This window comes from Salvelinus alpinus, chromosome 1, assembly GCF_045679555.1.
Source record: "Salvelinus alpinus chromosome 1, SLU_Salpinus.1, whole genome shotgun sequence".
NCBI classification, from domain to species: Eukaryota; Metazoa; Chordata; class Actinopteri; order Salmoniformes; family Salmonidae; genus Salvelinus; species Salvelinus alpinus.
In genome coordinates this window covers 73,599,852-73,616,965 of record NC_092086.1, presented here as the reverse complement: position 1 = coordinate 73,616,965, position 17,114 = coordinate 73,599,852, and the positions used below count along the sequence as shown (strand labels likewise).

The following is a 17,114-nucleotide window of genomic DNA, read 5'->3' as shown; positions in this document are numbered from 1 at the left end:
TATTTTAAAGCATAGTGGTGGCTGCATCATGTTATGGTATGGGTCTGCTTATAATCGTTAAGGACTGGGGAGTTTTTTAGGTAAACATTTTTACAGAATGGAGCTAAGAACAGGCAAAATCCTAGAGGAAAACTTGGTTCAGTCTGCTTTCCACCAGACACCTGGAGATTAATTCACCTTTTAGCAGGACAATAACCTAAAACACAAGGCCAAATCTACACTGGAGTTGCTTACCAAGAAGACAGTGAATGTTTCTGAGTGGCTGAGTTACAGTTTGACTTCAATCTACTTGAAAATCTATGGCAAGACCTGGAAATGCTCTAGCAACTAATTTGACAGAGCTTGAAGTATTTTGAAAAGAATAATGAGCAAATGTCACACAATCCAATTGTGGAAAGCTCTTAGAGACTTACCCAGAAAGACTCTATAATCGATGCCAAAGGTGCTTCTTCAAAGTTTTGACTCAGGAGTGTGAAACATGTTTTCACTTTGTTATTATGGGCTATTGTGTGTAGATGGGTAAGAAAAACATATATTTAATCAATTTTGAATTCAGGCTGTAACACAACAAAATGTGGAATAAGTCGAGGGGTATGAACACTTTCTGAATCATTAACCCAATAAGTGAGACATGTAACTTTCTACAGAGCATACAGATCTATAACCACAACAACAACAAGACCCTTAGTGATCTGTTTATTTATTTGAATCAAATGTTATCTGTGAGTATGTTGTGAAATGCACTGTATCTATTCTTGACTATGACAGCTTTATAACTTAAATAAAGGAAATAGCTTTGAGATGATGGCCTTTGAATGAACTCTGAACTCATGGATGATTCATTAAGGAAACAGCTTCGAAATTATGAATTGACCCAATGAACTTGTGGATGATGCAATTGAAAGGATCTATATGCAACCAAAGTTATTTCCATTTCTCATTAAATGACCAGTGATAGCTACGTGAGGAACCCAAGGTATCTGTTGGGGACCTCCTACTACAGGGGCTGGCTGCTTTCTGAGTGCACACTGTTGCTATAAAAGCCCTTCCCTTTTCACTTTTCACTCGGCACATTTGTGGACTTGATCATTACTCTTCTGCATCTTACAATGGAGGAAACCTATGTCAGGCATGTGGAGTTTCTGGGCTTTGAGAAACGCTTCTTCCCCAGTCAGCACTATGTGAGTTTGAGTTTGATCATTGTTGACCAAAATACCAAATTGTTCAGTGAAGGTTAATGCATGAGGTTGTTTTCCCAGACATAGATTAAGCCTAGTCATGCTCAATGGAGATTCTCTATTCAAAGTGCGTATTAGTCCGAGTCTCTTCTTTAATAGTAAAGACAATTGCTTAAAAAACTATAATGACCAGGTTTATTAGTTAACATTCAATTGCTTTCATACCATTTTAATCCTGCAAAATAGCTGTAGAGGATTTGATGGTTCTTCACTTATCTTTTTGACTACTTTCTCAAAGGTCTACATGCTGATGGTGAAATGGAACAACCTGTCTGAGAAGTTGATCTATAGAGGGTATCCGGAGATCTACACATTTCATGTGAGTCTCTGCTCACATAATTTAATAGCCTGGAGGCAAAAAGTAGAAAGGTTGGACAACTGTGTATGTGTAGTGTTTGTCTGTATGAAAATAGCAGGCGAAGGGATTTCATTGCTACCTCAATAACTGAAAGCTCGTAATATAGATAAAGGCTGTGAAATGCCTGCCTTACTATTAGCCCCACTGATCTGCAGTCAGTTGATATGGTGCCTGTCTGCCTGGGCTATAGAAATCCATGATGAATAACTGCCTCCCTACTACCCCCACTGATCTGCAGTTAGTTGATAATGTGTCTGGGTTATAGAAATCCCTAAAGGAGATGTTCCCAATTGAGGCTGGTGACATCGATAAGAAAGACAGGATCATCCCTGCATTACCAGGTAAGGACATGTATCTGCTCTATGGCTTACCTATCCACAATGATAACTGTTGTGTGGTTAGCGTTCTGGCGTTCTGGCACAAATGGTTGCTGTGCACCACATTGGTGGTGGATGAGGTGAATTTCCACCTTACCATGTAAAGGGCATTGAGCACCTAGATCATGGAAAATCATGGATAAAGAAAGTATTGATCTCTCGACAATTTACTATAGCAGTGATGTTGTAATTCTAGTATCCTTTGCCTTTTTGCTTCATTTGAAAACAAAAAAAGTGTAGGTGTTGTATGCACTTGGGTGAACAGACTAGGTAGTGCTTGTTGTCAGTCAATGCTTTACATAAGGAAACACCTGCTGCTGCTATCCAGATGTGACAAATGTACTTCTCTTTTTTTGTATAAATGCTTATATATAAATGCTTATCAGTAAACCATAGCATCCTGTCTCGTTTTAATATTTTTTGGAAAATAACCTTATTCAATATATTTTTTTTCATCTAGAATTGAATTTAAGCATCAATTATTTATAAAAAATATATTCTTTAAATTACAGTGTATCTTATTCTTATGCAGTCTAAATAGTTATATAGTATATTAATAACTTCAATTGTTGTGCTGTACAGTTAAAAACTGATTGGTCGGGATTCTGTATGTGTATTACATATTTTACACTTTTGCTTTTTGTTAAACAGTTTGCACTTTCAGTTCTCACTAAAGAAAGCATATTTTTAATCCAAAGGCTGTGACCACTAGTGATTATTTAGTACGAAAGCTAAATTAACTAACACAGTTATTCCCAAACTGGGGAATGCCGTCGGGGGTACGCCAAATAAAAATGTGATTCACATTTAAAACATTTTTTTTTTTCAAACAGTCCCTTTATATTTTCCAACGGGGCTATGGTGAGTTTTTTTCTCTCGCCTGATTAGCCTCCTTTCATTGCCAAAATTAATGACACCATATACTGTCCAGCAAAATAAGAACACAATGTCAAATACAGGTAGCCTAGTCAAATAATTAACATCCAATCACATTAACCGTTACTCTCTCACAGGAATTCCACTAACGGTCCGTATGTACCCAAACGTAGCTGCTGTTCATGTTGGTATCTGTACTGATGGTGCAAAAGCCATGACAGAGGGACATAGTGGGGTGGTACCGCGCGTGCAAGCAGTTGCTCCCGACGCCACTTGGGTACACCGCAGCATTCACGAGAGGCTCTTGCTGCCAAGGGAATGCCTGACTGCTTGAAAGACATTTTGGACACTACAGTGAAAATGGTTAACTTTGTTAAAGCAAGGCCCCTGAACTCTCATGTATTTTCTGCACTATGCAATGATATGGGCAGCGACCATGTAACGCTTTCATAACATACAGAAATGTGCTGGTTATCAAGGGGCAAAGTATTGACACGTTTTTTGAAATTGAGAGATGAGCTTGAAGTTTTCTTTACTGACCATAATTTTCACTTGTCTGACCGCTTGCATTATGACTAGTTTCTCACACGACTGGCCTATCTGGGTGATGTTTTTTCTTGCCTGGATGATCTGAATCTAGGATTAAAGGGACTCTCCGCAACTATATTCAGTGTGCTGCACAAAATTGAGGCTATGATTAAGAAGTTGGAGCTGTACTCTGTCTGCATTAACAAGGACAACACACAGGTCTTTCCATCATTGTATGATTGTTTGTGTGCAAATGAACTCAAGCTTATGGACAATGTCAAATGTGATATAGCGAAGAACCTTAGTGAGTTGGATGCGCAAATACGCAGGTACTTTCCCGAAATCGATGACACAAACAACTGGATTCTTTATCCCTTTCATGCCCTGCCTCCAGTCCACTTACCAATATCTGAACAAAAGAGGCTCATCGAAATTGCAACAAGTGGTTCTGTGAAAATGTAATTTAATCAGAAGCCACTGCCAGATTTCTGATATCAGAAATATCCTGCCTTGGCAAATCGGCTGTTAAGACACTGATGCCCTTTGCCCCTTTGCAACCACGTACCTATGTGAGAGTGGATTCCCGGCTCTCACTAGCATGAAAATTAAATACAGGCACAGACTGTGTGTTGAAAATTATTTAAGACTGAGACTCTTTCCAATACAACCCAACATTGCAGTTATGTGCATCCTTTCAAGCGTACCCTTCTCATTAACCTGTGGTGAGTCATTCACAATTTTCGATGAACAAATAAGATTTTATATGTAAGATGGTTAAATAAAGAGCAAAATGATTTATTATTATTATATTATTATTTGTGCCCTGGTCCTATAAGAGCTTTTTGTCACTTCCCACGAGCCGGGTTGTGACAAAAACTCACACTCATTCTTATGTTTAATAAATGTATCGTATAGTGTGTGTGTGGCAAGCTTATAATGATGGCAAAAAAACAACATTTGAGAGTGCGCTGACCATGATGATAGAGGGGGTACGCAGCTGGAGGTTGAATGTTTGTAGGGGTACGGGACTGTAAAAAGTTTGGGAACCACTGAACTTACACAACAAGGACCCTCAACAGGGCTCAAGTGGTTAAGCTTGTGTTGATACAACATGGGGAAGCAGAAGTTGTGAACAAACCTCAAAGTACTATGTAATACCAGAATCTTCCCCAGAAAATAAGAATACCTATGAAGATTTTACTCTAACCAATATGATGTATTGACTGGATTTGGCTAATTTGGAAGGTGTATAAGGGCGCAAGACGAGACCCAGATGCAGACACAAGAGGCAGATGGTTTGTGTCTTTGATATTTATTAATAATCCAAAAGGGGTAGGGAAGAGAATGGTCGTGGACAGGCAAAAAAATAAATAATAATGTGTCATTCTGCCCCTGAACAAGGCAGTTAACCCACTGTTCCTAGGCTGTCATTGAAAATACGAATTTGTTCTTAACTGACTTGCCTAGTTAAATAAAGGTAAAATATATATTTTTTACAAGTAGCTTTAATGACAGTGTGATACATACATTAAGAGGAAACTGCAATATGTGTTTATTTCCTTGTCCAACGCAAAGGTCCACCTTTTCAGAGATAAACATATAACATCTACATCCAACACTGTAGTGTGCTATTTTGAATATTCCATTTTAATTGACCTGCAATTTTTTTTATTTTCCTTCTGTCCCTCCTATCCTCAGCTCCAAAATGGTTGGACAGCCAAAAGAGCACCGAGACCAGGCAGAGCACTCTGGCTGAATACTGTCACTCTCTCATCAACCTGCCCCCCAAGATATCACGCTGCCAGCTGGTATGCAACTTCTTCAAGGTCCGACCGGAGGACGAGAACCCACCTGCTCAACAGCCGTAAGTACAACAACAAGCAATGTCTCACTACTAATCTGTAAACACTGTGGCTACATTATGACTCTTTACCCTTCTCCTGAAGTGTGCACTCGTAGACTCCCCTACATGGATTTAAAAGGAATGGACTGGTGTGAGGAACATGGTGTAAACTCCCTCCAGCCATGTATGACCACACCGCTCGCGTTGCAAAATGAATTTACACATACAGTACCTGTTATTCAATCATTGCACCCACACTGCTCGCTCGTGCCAAGGCGCGTCTGCGTTGCCAGGCGCTAAAATAGAAGTTGCTTCTATTTGTGGCGCAGAACGCGCTGCAGGTCCTGCCTCTCCCATCTCCTCATTGGTTTATAGAAGCAAATACCCACGTGCCATCTCATTGGTTACACCCACATGGGTGAATGAAAGACGAACTGAGGAAAGTTGTTGTCATGGTAATACTATGAAAGTTATGCCAATCGTCATATAAAGTCCAAAGAAGAAAAAGCCTGGAAGGAAGGGAGATGACTAGAAACGATTCGGTTGACCGTTTTATGTGTGGATTAATTGTCGGAGTAGAGGACCTTGTGCATTTCAGGTAAAATAACAACTCAACATTTATATCCCAGGACAAATTGGCTAGCAACAGCAAGCTAGCTAGCTAAATTACCATGAATGTTAAATCTTTTCGACCTGTCCCCAAATTAATATCATTGGTTCAGAGTTTGTTTTGATATTTTAACCTACGTGTCGTGATCACATTTGGTGTGGGGGGGGAAATCTATTTGCGCACGGTAGCGCACGCGCGCAGCCGGTGTGGGTATGGCGTAAGTCTCTAGCATAAACATACAGGGAGCTATTTAAAATTACATCACCGTGTGACGTGCCAGCGCGTCAATCGACTTTAAGGTTTCCACACATTTAACCTGCTTAGATCTACACGGGTGCGTGCGCTGGGTGTAGTCTTATTTTAGACCAATGTGCACCTTTTGGTAACATGACACGACATGTTACAATCTTCATGTGGCACGGGAGTACATAGAATGTCGGACCACACTACAAGGATAGGAAGATGTTCACTCCCCTTCCCAGATCTGATAGGACTGGATGGGGGAAAAGCAATATGGTGATAACTAGGTGGCGTTATTGCTTACGCCTACCCAGTTGTATCAGATCCTTGAATGAAAATGAACGAGGGAATGAAACTCAGCCTTTGTGTTACCTTTGCTTCTGGATTGATATACCCTGAGTTTGCAAAACATTAGAAACACCTTCCTAATATTGAGTTGCATCCCCTTTTGCCATCAGAACAGCCTCAATTTGTCAGAGCATGGACTCTACAAGGTGTCGAAAGTGTTCCACAGGGATGCTGCCCCATGTTGACTCTAATGCTTCCCACAGTTGTGTTAAGTTGCCTGGATGTCCTTTGGGTGGTGGACCATTCTTGAGACACACAAGAAACTGTTGAGTGTGAAAAACCAAGCAGCATTGCAGTTCTTGACACACTCAGACCAGTGTGCCTGGCAACTACTAGGGGATCATAGCTTCCACCTGGATTCACCTGGTCAGTCTACGTCATGGAAAGATGTTTTGTCCACTCAGTGTAGAATAATGAGTGAGTTCTCCATGTTTCCCCTGTAGATTCAAAAGAAATGAGACCATTGTGATGTCCACGGACAACGCCAGAGGCAGCACTTCTGGTAAGACCCTGTCTTAGTCTTTACCCTTTTATAAACCCACTAATAGAAACACTTTTCCAGCCAAACTTGTGAGGGAATATGGGCTATAGTCCTGTTATAAAGAGATCTACCATAGTGATTTAAAGTGACAATCAGCAGTTGAAGCAATAACAAAGCCCCTGTTTCAGTAAAAAGCTGAGGTATAGGGCTGGAGAAATGTAACCACTCTCAAATTCATACAGAGCTATGGATACAAGGACCGGAGTAAAACAAGCTTATATTTTGGGTTCTGATGGAGTACGTCAGTTGAACTAAGCTTATGATACCTTTATAAGTTATATTCTTCAAGAATCTATGGCTACACATCATTAATGTATAGGTCCAAATATGGATGTAGCTACTGCAGATTGTCATTGTCATTTTTGTCATCTGTTCAGAAATCTCTGGCCCCATCATATTGGAAAGCTACAGGGTGATCTCTGACTACAGCAAGACCTCCAAGTATGAGATCAACCTTCTTACTGGAGACTTAGTGGAGATTGTGGAGAAAAGTCCAAACGGTGAGTGACAATAAGACCCAACATCACTGACCCAAGTGATTGGTCCCAGTCAGAACAGAAGCCATCTTAAAATACAGTTGCTCTAATATCAGGGTGGTGTATTCACTAGTGTGTACACTAGATGGCAACACCAAGCATTAACATTTGACATTTACCATGAAATAATAGGCACAAAAGTGTGCATGTGACAATGTGAACTGGATGCAACATGGGCCTTTTCTCATTTGGGAATAAGTCTGTCCTCCACCTTCTCTTCTCCGTGACCCGGAAACCGATAAGTGATCAAGGAGATGTCAATTTGTTAGTGTCCTCCCCTCCTCGATAGCCACCTTTCATTGAGGATAGTCATGTGCATCCTACCTAAGTCCTTTGCGGAATAGTTTTTAATTTGTCAGAAGAGAAAAGCATGCACACGTTTAAAAACAATATTCTACTTATCGTTTTATCTATAAAATGTGTTGCACAACTAACTTCATTCGTTTTTATTACTTTACACGATTGTTTTGGGGTCCACCCCTGTAAGTGTAATTTGCCTGATGACGCACGAGTGGAGAAGGAGTCCAATTTCATACAAGCGCATTTTCGGCCAAGTTCCGTCTCCTCGCCGCCTCTCTTCGATTACCTTTGACATTTTTCAAAAAGAGGCGACAGGACGGAGGAGTTGAGCAAATCCTATTGAGAAAAGGCTCTAGTTATCCCTCAGGTATTCCTGATGAATCAACTGCTGCTCCTTCTGGGTCGTGTTAAGTAGGCACGAAACAAAAGACAACCGACTGACACAGGGAGAGAGTACCTCCGACCCAATAAGAAACACATATTTTCGTTTTGAAATGTTTACCATTGCATGCCCTACTGAACATGGTTTCTGTGCTTAGTGCTCACTTGACCTTTGACCCCTCTACCATGGCAGGTTGGTGGTTCTGCCAGTGTGATACCAAGCGGGGCTGGGTGCCCGCCTCTTACCTGGAGCCCCTTGATGGACCAGAGGAGCCTGAAGAAGCTGATCCCAACTATGCAGGCAAGTCTCACCACCTACTAGGGCTCTAACTAAAATAAGAGCAAGGGAGGCTAGTGGTGACCAATCTACATTTTTTGATTTATATTTGTATCTAATATCTATGTGACACTATTTTCAGTGAGGTCACAGGTGATGTGTTTGTTAGGTTTTGTGTTGGCTGTCTGTATAATATTAACCTAATTCTAAACAAACTTTGAGAAGCTAGTGAAGCCTTTCCTCTAGGTCAGGTATTCCCAAGCAATGTCGTTAGGGGTACGCCAAATAAAAATGTGATTCACATTTTTTTTTTATCTTCACATTTTCAAATAGTTAATTTTATTTTCCAACGGGGCTATATATTTGTGTGAGTTTTTCTTTCTCGCCTGATTAGCCTCCTTTCACTGCCAAAAATAAAATTAAACCATCTAGTGTTCAGCAAAATAACAACGCATTGTCAAATACAGGTAGCCTAGTCAAATAATTAACATCCAATCACATTAACCGTTACTCTCTGTAGCTGCTGCTCGTGTTGGTATCTGTACTGATGGCGCAAAAGCCATAACAGGGAGACAGAGTGGAGTGGTACGGCGCGTGCAAGCAGTTGCTCCCAACACCACTTGGGTACACTGCCAAGAGGCTCTTGCTGCCAAGGGAATGCCTGACAGCTTGAAATACATTTTGGACACTACAATGAAAATGATTAACTTTGTTAAAGCAAGGCCCCTGAACTCTAATGTATTTTCTGCACTATGCAATGATACGGGCATGTAACGCTTTTATAACATGCAGAAATGCGCTGGTTATCAAGGGGCAAAGTATTGACATGGTTTTTTTAATAGAGAGATGAGCTTAAAGTTATCTTTACTGACCATAATTTTCACTTGTCTGACCGCTTGCATGACTAATTTCTCACACAACTAGCCTATCTGGGTGATTCTTCTTGCCTGACTCTCCGCGACTATATTCAATGTGCGGCACAAAATTGAGGCTATGATTAAGAAGTTGGAGCTCTTCTCTGTCTGCATTAACGAGGACAACACACAGGTCTTTCCATCATTGTATGATTTTTTCTGTGCAAATGAACTCAAGCTTACGGACAATGTCAAATGTGATATAGCGAAGCACCTGAGTAAGTTGGATGCGCAAATACGCAGGTACTTTCCCGAAATCGATGACACACGCAGGATTCTTTATCCCTTTCATGCCCTGCCTCCGGGTCCACTTATTTAATCAGAAGCCACTGCCAGATTTTTGAATTGGGCTGCACTCAGAGTATCCTGCCTTGGCAAATCGCGCTGTTAAGACACTGATGCCCTTTGCAACCACTTACCAATGTGAGAGAGGATTCCCGGCACTCACTAGCATGAAAATTAAGTACAGGCACAGACTGTGTGGAAAATTATTTAAGACTGAGACTCTCTCCAATACAACCCAACATTGCAGTTATGTGCATCCTTTCAAGCACACCCTTCTCATTAAATTAACCTGCGGTGAGTTATTCACAATTTTCAATGAACAAATAAAGTTTTATATGTAAGATGGTTAAATAAAGAGAAAACATATTTATTATTATTTGTGCCCTGGTCCTATAAGAGCTCTTTGTCATTTCCCACGAGCCAGGTTGTGACAAACTCACACTCATTCTTACATTTATTAAACATATGGTATAGTGTGTGTGTGGCAGGCTTACAATGATGGCAAAAAAACATTTGAGAGTGCGCTGACTCTGGTGCTAGAGGGTGTACGCAGCTGGAGGTTGTTTTTCTTTGGATTGGGATCCACTGCTCTTGGTGGTACGAAAGTGCTTTGAGTTTGAGCTCATAATTCCATGTGTGTTTGTCCCCACAGGAGAACTCTATATCACCACCAAAGCCTACAATGCAGCACAAGATGATGAGCTAACTCTGGAGACTGGGGAAACTATTGAGGTCATTCACAAGCTGCTGGATGGATGGTGGGTGGTCAGGTATGTAGGCTGATTCTGTACTCTTCCCTGCTCTCTATTCATCTCTGTAATAAGTTCGGACCACAGGCAGGCAGCTGTGTGGATCAGTAGTAGCTTACATATTTGCTACTGTTGTATCATATAGCCACACACACACAGTCTTTCTAAGTGCTTTTTGGGTGCGTCTCGTCTTGAATAGGAAAGGAGAGGAGACAGGACACTTCCCCTCCATGTTTCTCCACAAAACTGGAGAGAAGAAGGAGATGGAGGAGAACGTGATTAGAAGACAGACACCACCACCCAGACGGTAGGCCTACAAACCCCTGGACATTTATTTTGGATGACATCCTCTATGGATAAAGACAAAGTTATAAAAGCATAGAAACTCCGACAAAGACCTTGTCTTTACTGAGTTAAGAAATTAAGAATTCAAATGGGCTTCTTATTGTATTGAAGCCATTGGACGAATGTTATCATAGTGCACTACCCTTTTTTACGGGCGATAGGTTCAGTACACATCACTGCCTTCTGTATCAGAAAGTAGACTGGCCCTCTTTGAAGTCTCATAGATTGATGCATTGCACTCTTTTTGTTTATAAAGCCCTCCTGCATCAACTTCCGCCATACCTTACTGCATTATTAATTTGAAGTAAGGTATGTAAGGACTCAAGTAAAAGTCTCCCAGTAAATTACTACTTGAATAAAAGTCTAAATGTATCTGGTTTAAAATTAAAGTACTCAATTGTCATACTTGAGTCAATGTATATTTGTCATGTTGGCATGAAGGATCAGGAGACAGGTACAGGAATGCGTAATAGGGTTTTTTATTCAGCCCAAATTACAGCGTGCCATGTAAAGGCACGGGGACGAAGACCAAACAAACACGTAACAAAACACAGGGTAGAAACCCAAAACAAAAGAGCAAAAATAACACATGCAAACAATGATTAACTCACGGGACAAGACCCGTAATCATGCGATCCACAATGACACGAAAGCCAAGACACACAGCACAGGTACTCACACGCATCAACGGACTTTGGAACAATAATTGACAGCCCAATGGTGAAACAAAGAGCACATTTATACAATTACAGTCAGTGGGAATTGGGACCAGGTGTGTGTAATGACACAGTTCCGGAGGGATCCATGACAACATTCTACATCAAATTCCTTATATTAAGCAAGCCAGACATCACAATTTTTTATTGTTAAAAATATATATACGGACAGACAAGGGCACACTCCCACACTCAGACTTCATTTACAAACGCAGTATTTGTGTTTAGTGAGTCCGCCAGATCAGAGGCAGTAGGGATGATGCATTATATTGATAGGTGCTTGAATTGGACCATATTGCTGTCCTGCCTTAGCGTTCGAAATGTAACGAGTACTTTTGGATCTCAGTGAAAATGTATGGAAGTAAAAAAGTACATATCTTCTTTAGGAATGTGGAAGTAAAAGTCAAAAATATAAATAAAGTACAGATACCCCCACCCCCAAAAAAACTTTAGTACTTCAAATTATTTTTACTTTACCCCGCTGGACGTATGAGCTATCAGACCCGGTCTTAGGGATGGCTAACTCTGGAGAGTTGGGTAGATCTGCTTTTAGTTTTCTTGCACCTTACATGTGGAATGATCTCCAATATACTTTAACATTGGAGGAATTGGTACCTCTAAGGCATTTCAGATCTTTTTACTGAAGAATGCTTTTTTTTGCTTTTCATGTATTGTTGTGTATAATAACGTGTATATCAAAGTTTATATGGATGCGTAGTTTAATGTGTATATTGTATTTTTATATGTATTGTTGTGCTAAACAGGGCTCATCTGGAAAAGAGACTTTGGTCTTGGAATTGACTCCCTGTCAAAATAATGGTTAAATAAAATATTGATACTTTTTAATGGTTTGTTTTAACTTCTCTTTTCCTCTTTTGACATATATCTCCTCTTGGCTTTCAGGTCTACAATCCGCAATGCCCAGAGTATTCACGGTAAAGGGCGCAAGGGCATCAGCCAGAACACGTACCGCAGGAACAGTCGCCGCTTCCTGCTGCAGAAAGGCGACTGGCCCAATCAGCCCAGGAAGACCTCTAATGATGCCAGACAGTCTCCCCTGCAGGAGAGGAAGAACGGAGGTACACCATTTTGATGCAGGCAGCCATTTTTATACTGTATGAAATCATATTGGGGCAGACCTGGGTTCAAATATTGCTGTATTTGTTTTCTTTCAAACCTTTATTGAGCTTGCCTGGAATGCAGAATGGAACCAATGAAATAGTCCCAAAAGTTCAAACCCCGTTTATGTAGCACTCTAGGCAAGCTCAGCTCCAGGCACTCCTTTACAGCTCAGCTGTAAAGCAGCAGTGACAACTGCTGATGTAAAAAGGACTTTATAAAATTTGATAGATTGATTGAGCTCAAGCAAACACTGCTAAGAGTTTGAAAGAATACAGATACTATTTGAAGCCAGGTCCGGTGGGGTAGTATTGGCTATGGCTTGCTCCCACAGTAAAAGCCTTCAATCAGACAGCAAAGCTGTATATTGTCTCCATAAAAGCAGCAATGCGCATGCCCCGATCACCTGAGGATTTCTCCTTTTCTGAAAACAGTTTCCTGTGTTTGAGGGGTGCAAATTCCACTTGTCACTTAAATTTCACTGGATTGATTGCTTTCATTTTACTCTTGTTACTCTTTCCTACTCTCACTTGTGCCATTCGTTTTTTATGTTAACATTACAACCGCGAAGATGTTTGTAATGACCTTTCAAAGACTCCGGTAATGACTCAAATGGGCTTAATGGAATACATTGGTTTTCTGTTACATCTATAAGGGGACACTACTCATCCGGGACTGGGGTACGCACCAATCTAACAGTTCAACTTCACCTGAATTCAAGCAACAACGACACAATCGTTTTAATAATTAACAATTTATTTTATTTTATTGATGCCGTCGAAATGTTGTGATGAATATTCATATCATCGTCACCAGTCAACTCTTGCGATGGCTAGCTATCCTGCCAGTCTGTCTTAATGAGTGTTAGCATGGTAGTAGCATACCCTGCACACAGCATTTTTTTTTAAATTTGGCATGCAGTAGGTTAATGATATCAGCCAAATTATGATATATCGGACATTTCAAACAACATTCCCAGCTACAGTCACGGTATTTAGTTTAAGAGAATTAACGAGATTGAACAAGGCAAACTTGGAATAATTTGAATGGATGTAAATCGCAGACTTTTTCATCCCTACCCCCAGTAGACCCACATTACCCTATAAGAACGCTAACTCCTGGTCGGGATTTAACGCAGCATCTCGACACTTACATTACCAAAAAGAGATTAAATAATTATTTTGGCGAGTGTTTTATGAGCAGTTAACAAATGAAATGCGCTGAAATAAAAGCAACTTCCGTCTGTTTGGGTTTATTAGCTACAACTCTCTTCGCGTTTTGTTTAGCCCAGGCAGGTACGGTGTCTCCCATAGGACCTCTAAGGTGAGTCAAAAGGAACACACAACAGTCATTCCCAGGGGCTAAATAGCGAACATAAATACAACTGTTTATTATGGATATTCATGGCAATAAAGTTGGCATGCGCTACACAGCGTATGTGAATTGACACTCCCTACTCTCAAACACAAATGTCATGCTGTTGACGGGCGTCTCTCCGTGTAATTTGGGTGATCATTCATAAGTTCTCTCTCTGAACCTGCTCGGAACGCACACTGACCGTTATGAAGTTAGCCCAATAGAGATATCCAACATCAAACAAAGTTTGCCACAGTCGCACACAGGCTACAACTAATTGGCTACAGTTGGCTAGCTTGCTAGCTACCTCTTGACACAAATGAGAGAACATCACTCTGACCTCTTTACTCTCCCTAGCAGACTGTTTTCACGTTATAGACGGGTGAGTGACTAACTGTGTTGAAGTTTTGCCAGAGTGAATGTACAAATGCTTCCCATGTGAGAAAAAACCCACAAGAAACACACCCACATCAAAGCACACCTCCAAGATGCAAATCTTGTCTTTTCAGCTGCATTTCTTAACGAGGAGGGGCGGAAAACCGAGGCGAAATCAGCCAGTTCAGACCCCTTTAATTATTTGTCTCTGCCAGTACAATGTTGTGTGTGCTATAATTCAATCAATATCTGATGGGAATTCAAACGTTTGGAGTATCTTCATCCATTGTCCAACTGTTATAGTTCTCATATTTTTTTTTTTAACCTTTTACCAATTACAATGACCGTTTCTAAAATAAGGCCTTCATAGTTTTCTACCGATTGACTTTCAGACAACCTCCCAAAGCCAGCAGGCTCTAGTCCAGGGGGCGAGCTGAAGAAAGGGGCTCCCCTCATCCCCCCTCGGCCCAGTCCTGAACTCATCATGGAGCGCTGCACGGAGAACACCTGCAAAAAAGTCAGCGTCCGCAAGTCGAACTGAGCTTTAAACTTTGTGTCAGTAATGCAATGCAAGGAAAGATGGGTTAATGTGTGCAATACAAACTGATCAGCAGATAAAGCCAACCATGTGTACCATAGAGGGCACTTTGCATTTTGTTCTAAATGTAACCACTTAGGACTAACTAACTGCTTGGAGAAAGTAAAACAATAGTGAAATGTAAATGTACACTCCTCTACATATTTATTTGGACATTAAAGCAAAAACATTTAATTTGGCTATAGAAATATGACGCGACAGTACAGAATGTCACCTTTTATTTTCATATCTGTTTTCTTTATGTATACTGAACAAAAATATAAATGCAACAATTTCAATGACAGTTCATAGTTCATTTCAGTTACAGTTCATAGAAGGAAATCAGTTAATTTAAATACATTCATCAGGCCCTTATCTAGGGAGCCTGGCCCAGCCAAACAGAATGAGTTTTCCTCACAAAAAGGCTTTATTATAGACAGAAATACACTTCAGTTTCATCAGCTGTTCGGGTGACTTGTCTCAGACAATCCCGCAGGTGAAGATGTGGAGGTCCTGGGCTGGCATGGTTACAAGTAGTCTGTGGTTGAGGCCGGTTGGACATACTGACAAATTTTCCAAAATGACGCTGAAGGCAGCATATGGTAGAGAAATGAACATTCAATTATCTGGAAACAGCTCTGGTGGACATTCCTGCAGTCAGCATGCCAATTGCACGCTCCCTCAGCACATTTTAGAGTGGCTTTTTATTGTCCCATCACAATTTCAGGGATCTTTTATTTCAGGTCATGAAACATGTGACCAGCACTTTACATGTTGTGTTTGTATTTTTGTTCAGTATACAATAAGTTACCCTAAAATGACACAGGTGTATTTCAAATTTTTAAGTGTCCATTTTCTCTGTTACTTTTTTATAAAGTGTGTGGTTAGTAAATGTGTTTGCGACGCCATATGCAGTTTTTGGAATATAAGCTTCTTTATTTGTTTGTTGAAATAAGCTATTTGTAACCTACAAAATAAATAATATATTCCGAAATGATTTTGTGCAGTCTGCTATTTCATCGTTAGCGACCATGTCCCCTCAGTGACTATATGAATGCATCCAAACCAAAAACCATGGATTACAGGCACTATCCGCACTGAGATAAAGGCTTGAGCTACCGCTTACAAAGAACAGGACGCAGACATGGAAGCATACAAGAAAGCCCACTATGACCCCCGATGAGACATTAAACATGCAAAAGGAAAATATCGGAGAAAGGTGGAATCCTAATACACCGGCTCCGACGCTCGTCGTATGTAGCAGGCCTTGCAGACGATAACAGATTACAAAGGGAAACCCAGCAGTGAGATGCCCAGTGATGCAGAACTCCCAAACGAGCTAAATGCATTGTCTGCTCACTTCGAGGAAAACAACACACTCGAGGAAAACAACACAGTCTTACGTGAAAGCCCCTGTTCCGGATGACTGTGTGATCTCACTCTCCATGGACTATGTGAGAAAATTTAAACAGGCCAACACTCGCAGACGGAATACCACGGTGCCTTCACAAAGCATGCGTAGACCAGCTGGCAAGTGTCTTCACAGACATTTTCAATCTCCTCCTAACATGTTTCAAGCTGACCACTATTGTCCCTGTTCCCAAGAACTCCAACATCATCCCAGACACCCTGGACCCACCCCAATTCTCATACCGCCCCAACAGATCCACAGATGATGCAATCTCAATTGCACTTCACACTGCCTGCTCCCACCTGGACAAGAGGAGAAATAACTGCGAGAATGCTGTTCATAGACTACAGCTCAGCGTTCAACACCATAGTCCCTCCAAGCTCATCTCTGAACACCTCCCTCTGTTACTGGATCCTTGACATCCTGACGGGCCGGCACAGGTGATGAAGGTTGGTACAAGACCTCCGCCACGCTGAACCTCGGGGGCCCCTCGGGTGTGTGCTTAGTCCCCTCCTGTACTCCCTGTTCATCCACGACTGGTGGCCACGCATGACTCCAACACCATCAACAGCAAAAGCATTAGCCTATGTCAATCTACTATCCCCCATAGTACAAAAGTTGACCTATTCTGTGCGAGAAAGAAATATTCCAAACATAGTCTGAGACAGTTGTGGGATGAGATAGATCCCAAATTAATGAAACATTTTTATGCAATGAGGCTGATGCAACAGATCAGAACGTTTAGCTTAAAATGTTGATAAGCTATTAGGCTATTTCTTCACATTATAAGCGCAGCAATGTCCACACGGCAGTA

The 17,114-nt window shown here is 41.0% G+C and overlaps 1 protein-coding gene across 1 annotated transcript; it reads left to right on the top strand.

Moving 5' to 3' along the window:
- Nucleotides 1-1,027: 1,027 nt before the first annotated feature.
- On the top strand, nt 1,028-15,883 carry LOC139530110 (neutrophil cytosolic factor 1-like). The gene is made up of 11 exons (XM_071326213.1): nt 1,028-1,181; nt 1,477-1,557; nt 1,862-1,937; nt 5,076-5,241; nt 6,862-6,920; nt 7,337-7,459; nt 8,370-8,477; nt 10,305-10,422; nt 10,601-10,708; nt 12,366-12,541; nt 14,705-15,883. The coding sequence occupies exons 1-11, from the start codon at nt 1,110-1,112 to the stop codon at nt 14,851-14,853; spliced, it is 1,236 nt and encodes a 411-aa protein (XP_071182314.1). The 5' UTR covers nt 1,028-1,109; the 3' UTR covers nt 14,854-15,883.
- The last annotated feature ends 1,231 nt before the right edge of the window (nt 15,884-17,114 follow it).

What these genes read in the sequence shown, in the direction of transcription:
- LOC139530110 (XM_071326213.1), top strand. Translation starts at nt 1,110, where the DNA reads ATGGAGGAAACCTATGTCAGGCATGTGGAGTTTCTGGGCTTTGAGAAA. An exon ending in TGTGGAGAAAAGTCCAAACG is followed by an intron (nt 7,460 to 8,369) that starts GTGAGTGACAAT and finishes CTACCATGGCAG; the next exon opens with GTTGGTGGTTCTGCCAGTGT. An exon ending in GCAGGAGAGGAAGAACGGAG is followed by an intron (nt 12,542 to 14,704) that starts GTACACCATTTT and finishes ATTGACTTTCAG; the next exon opens with ACAACCTCCCAAAGCCAGCA.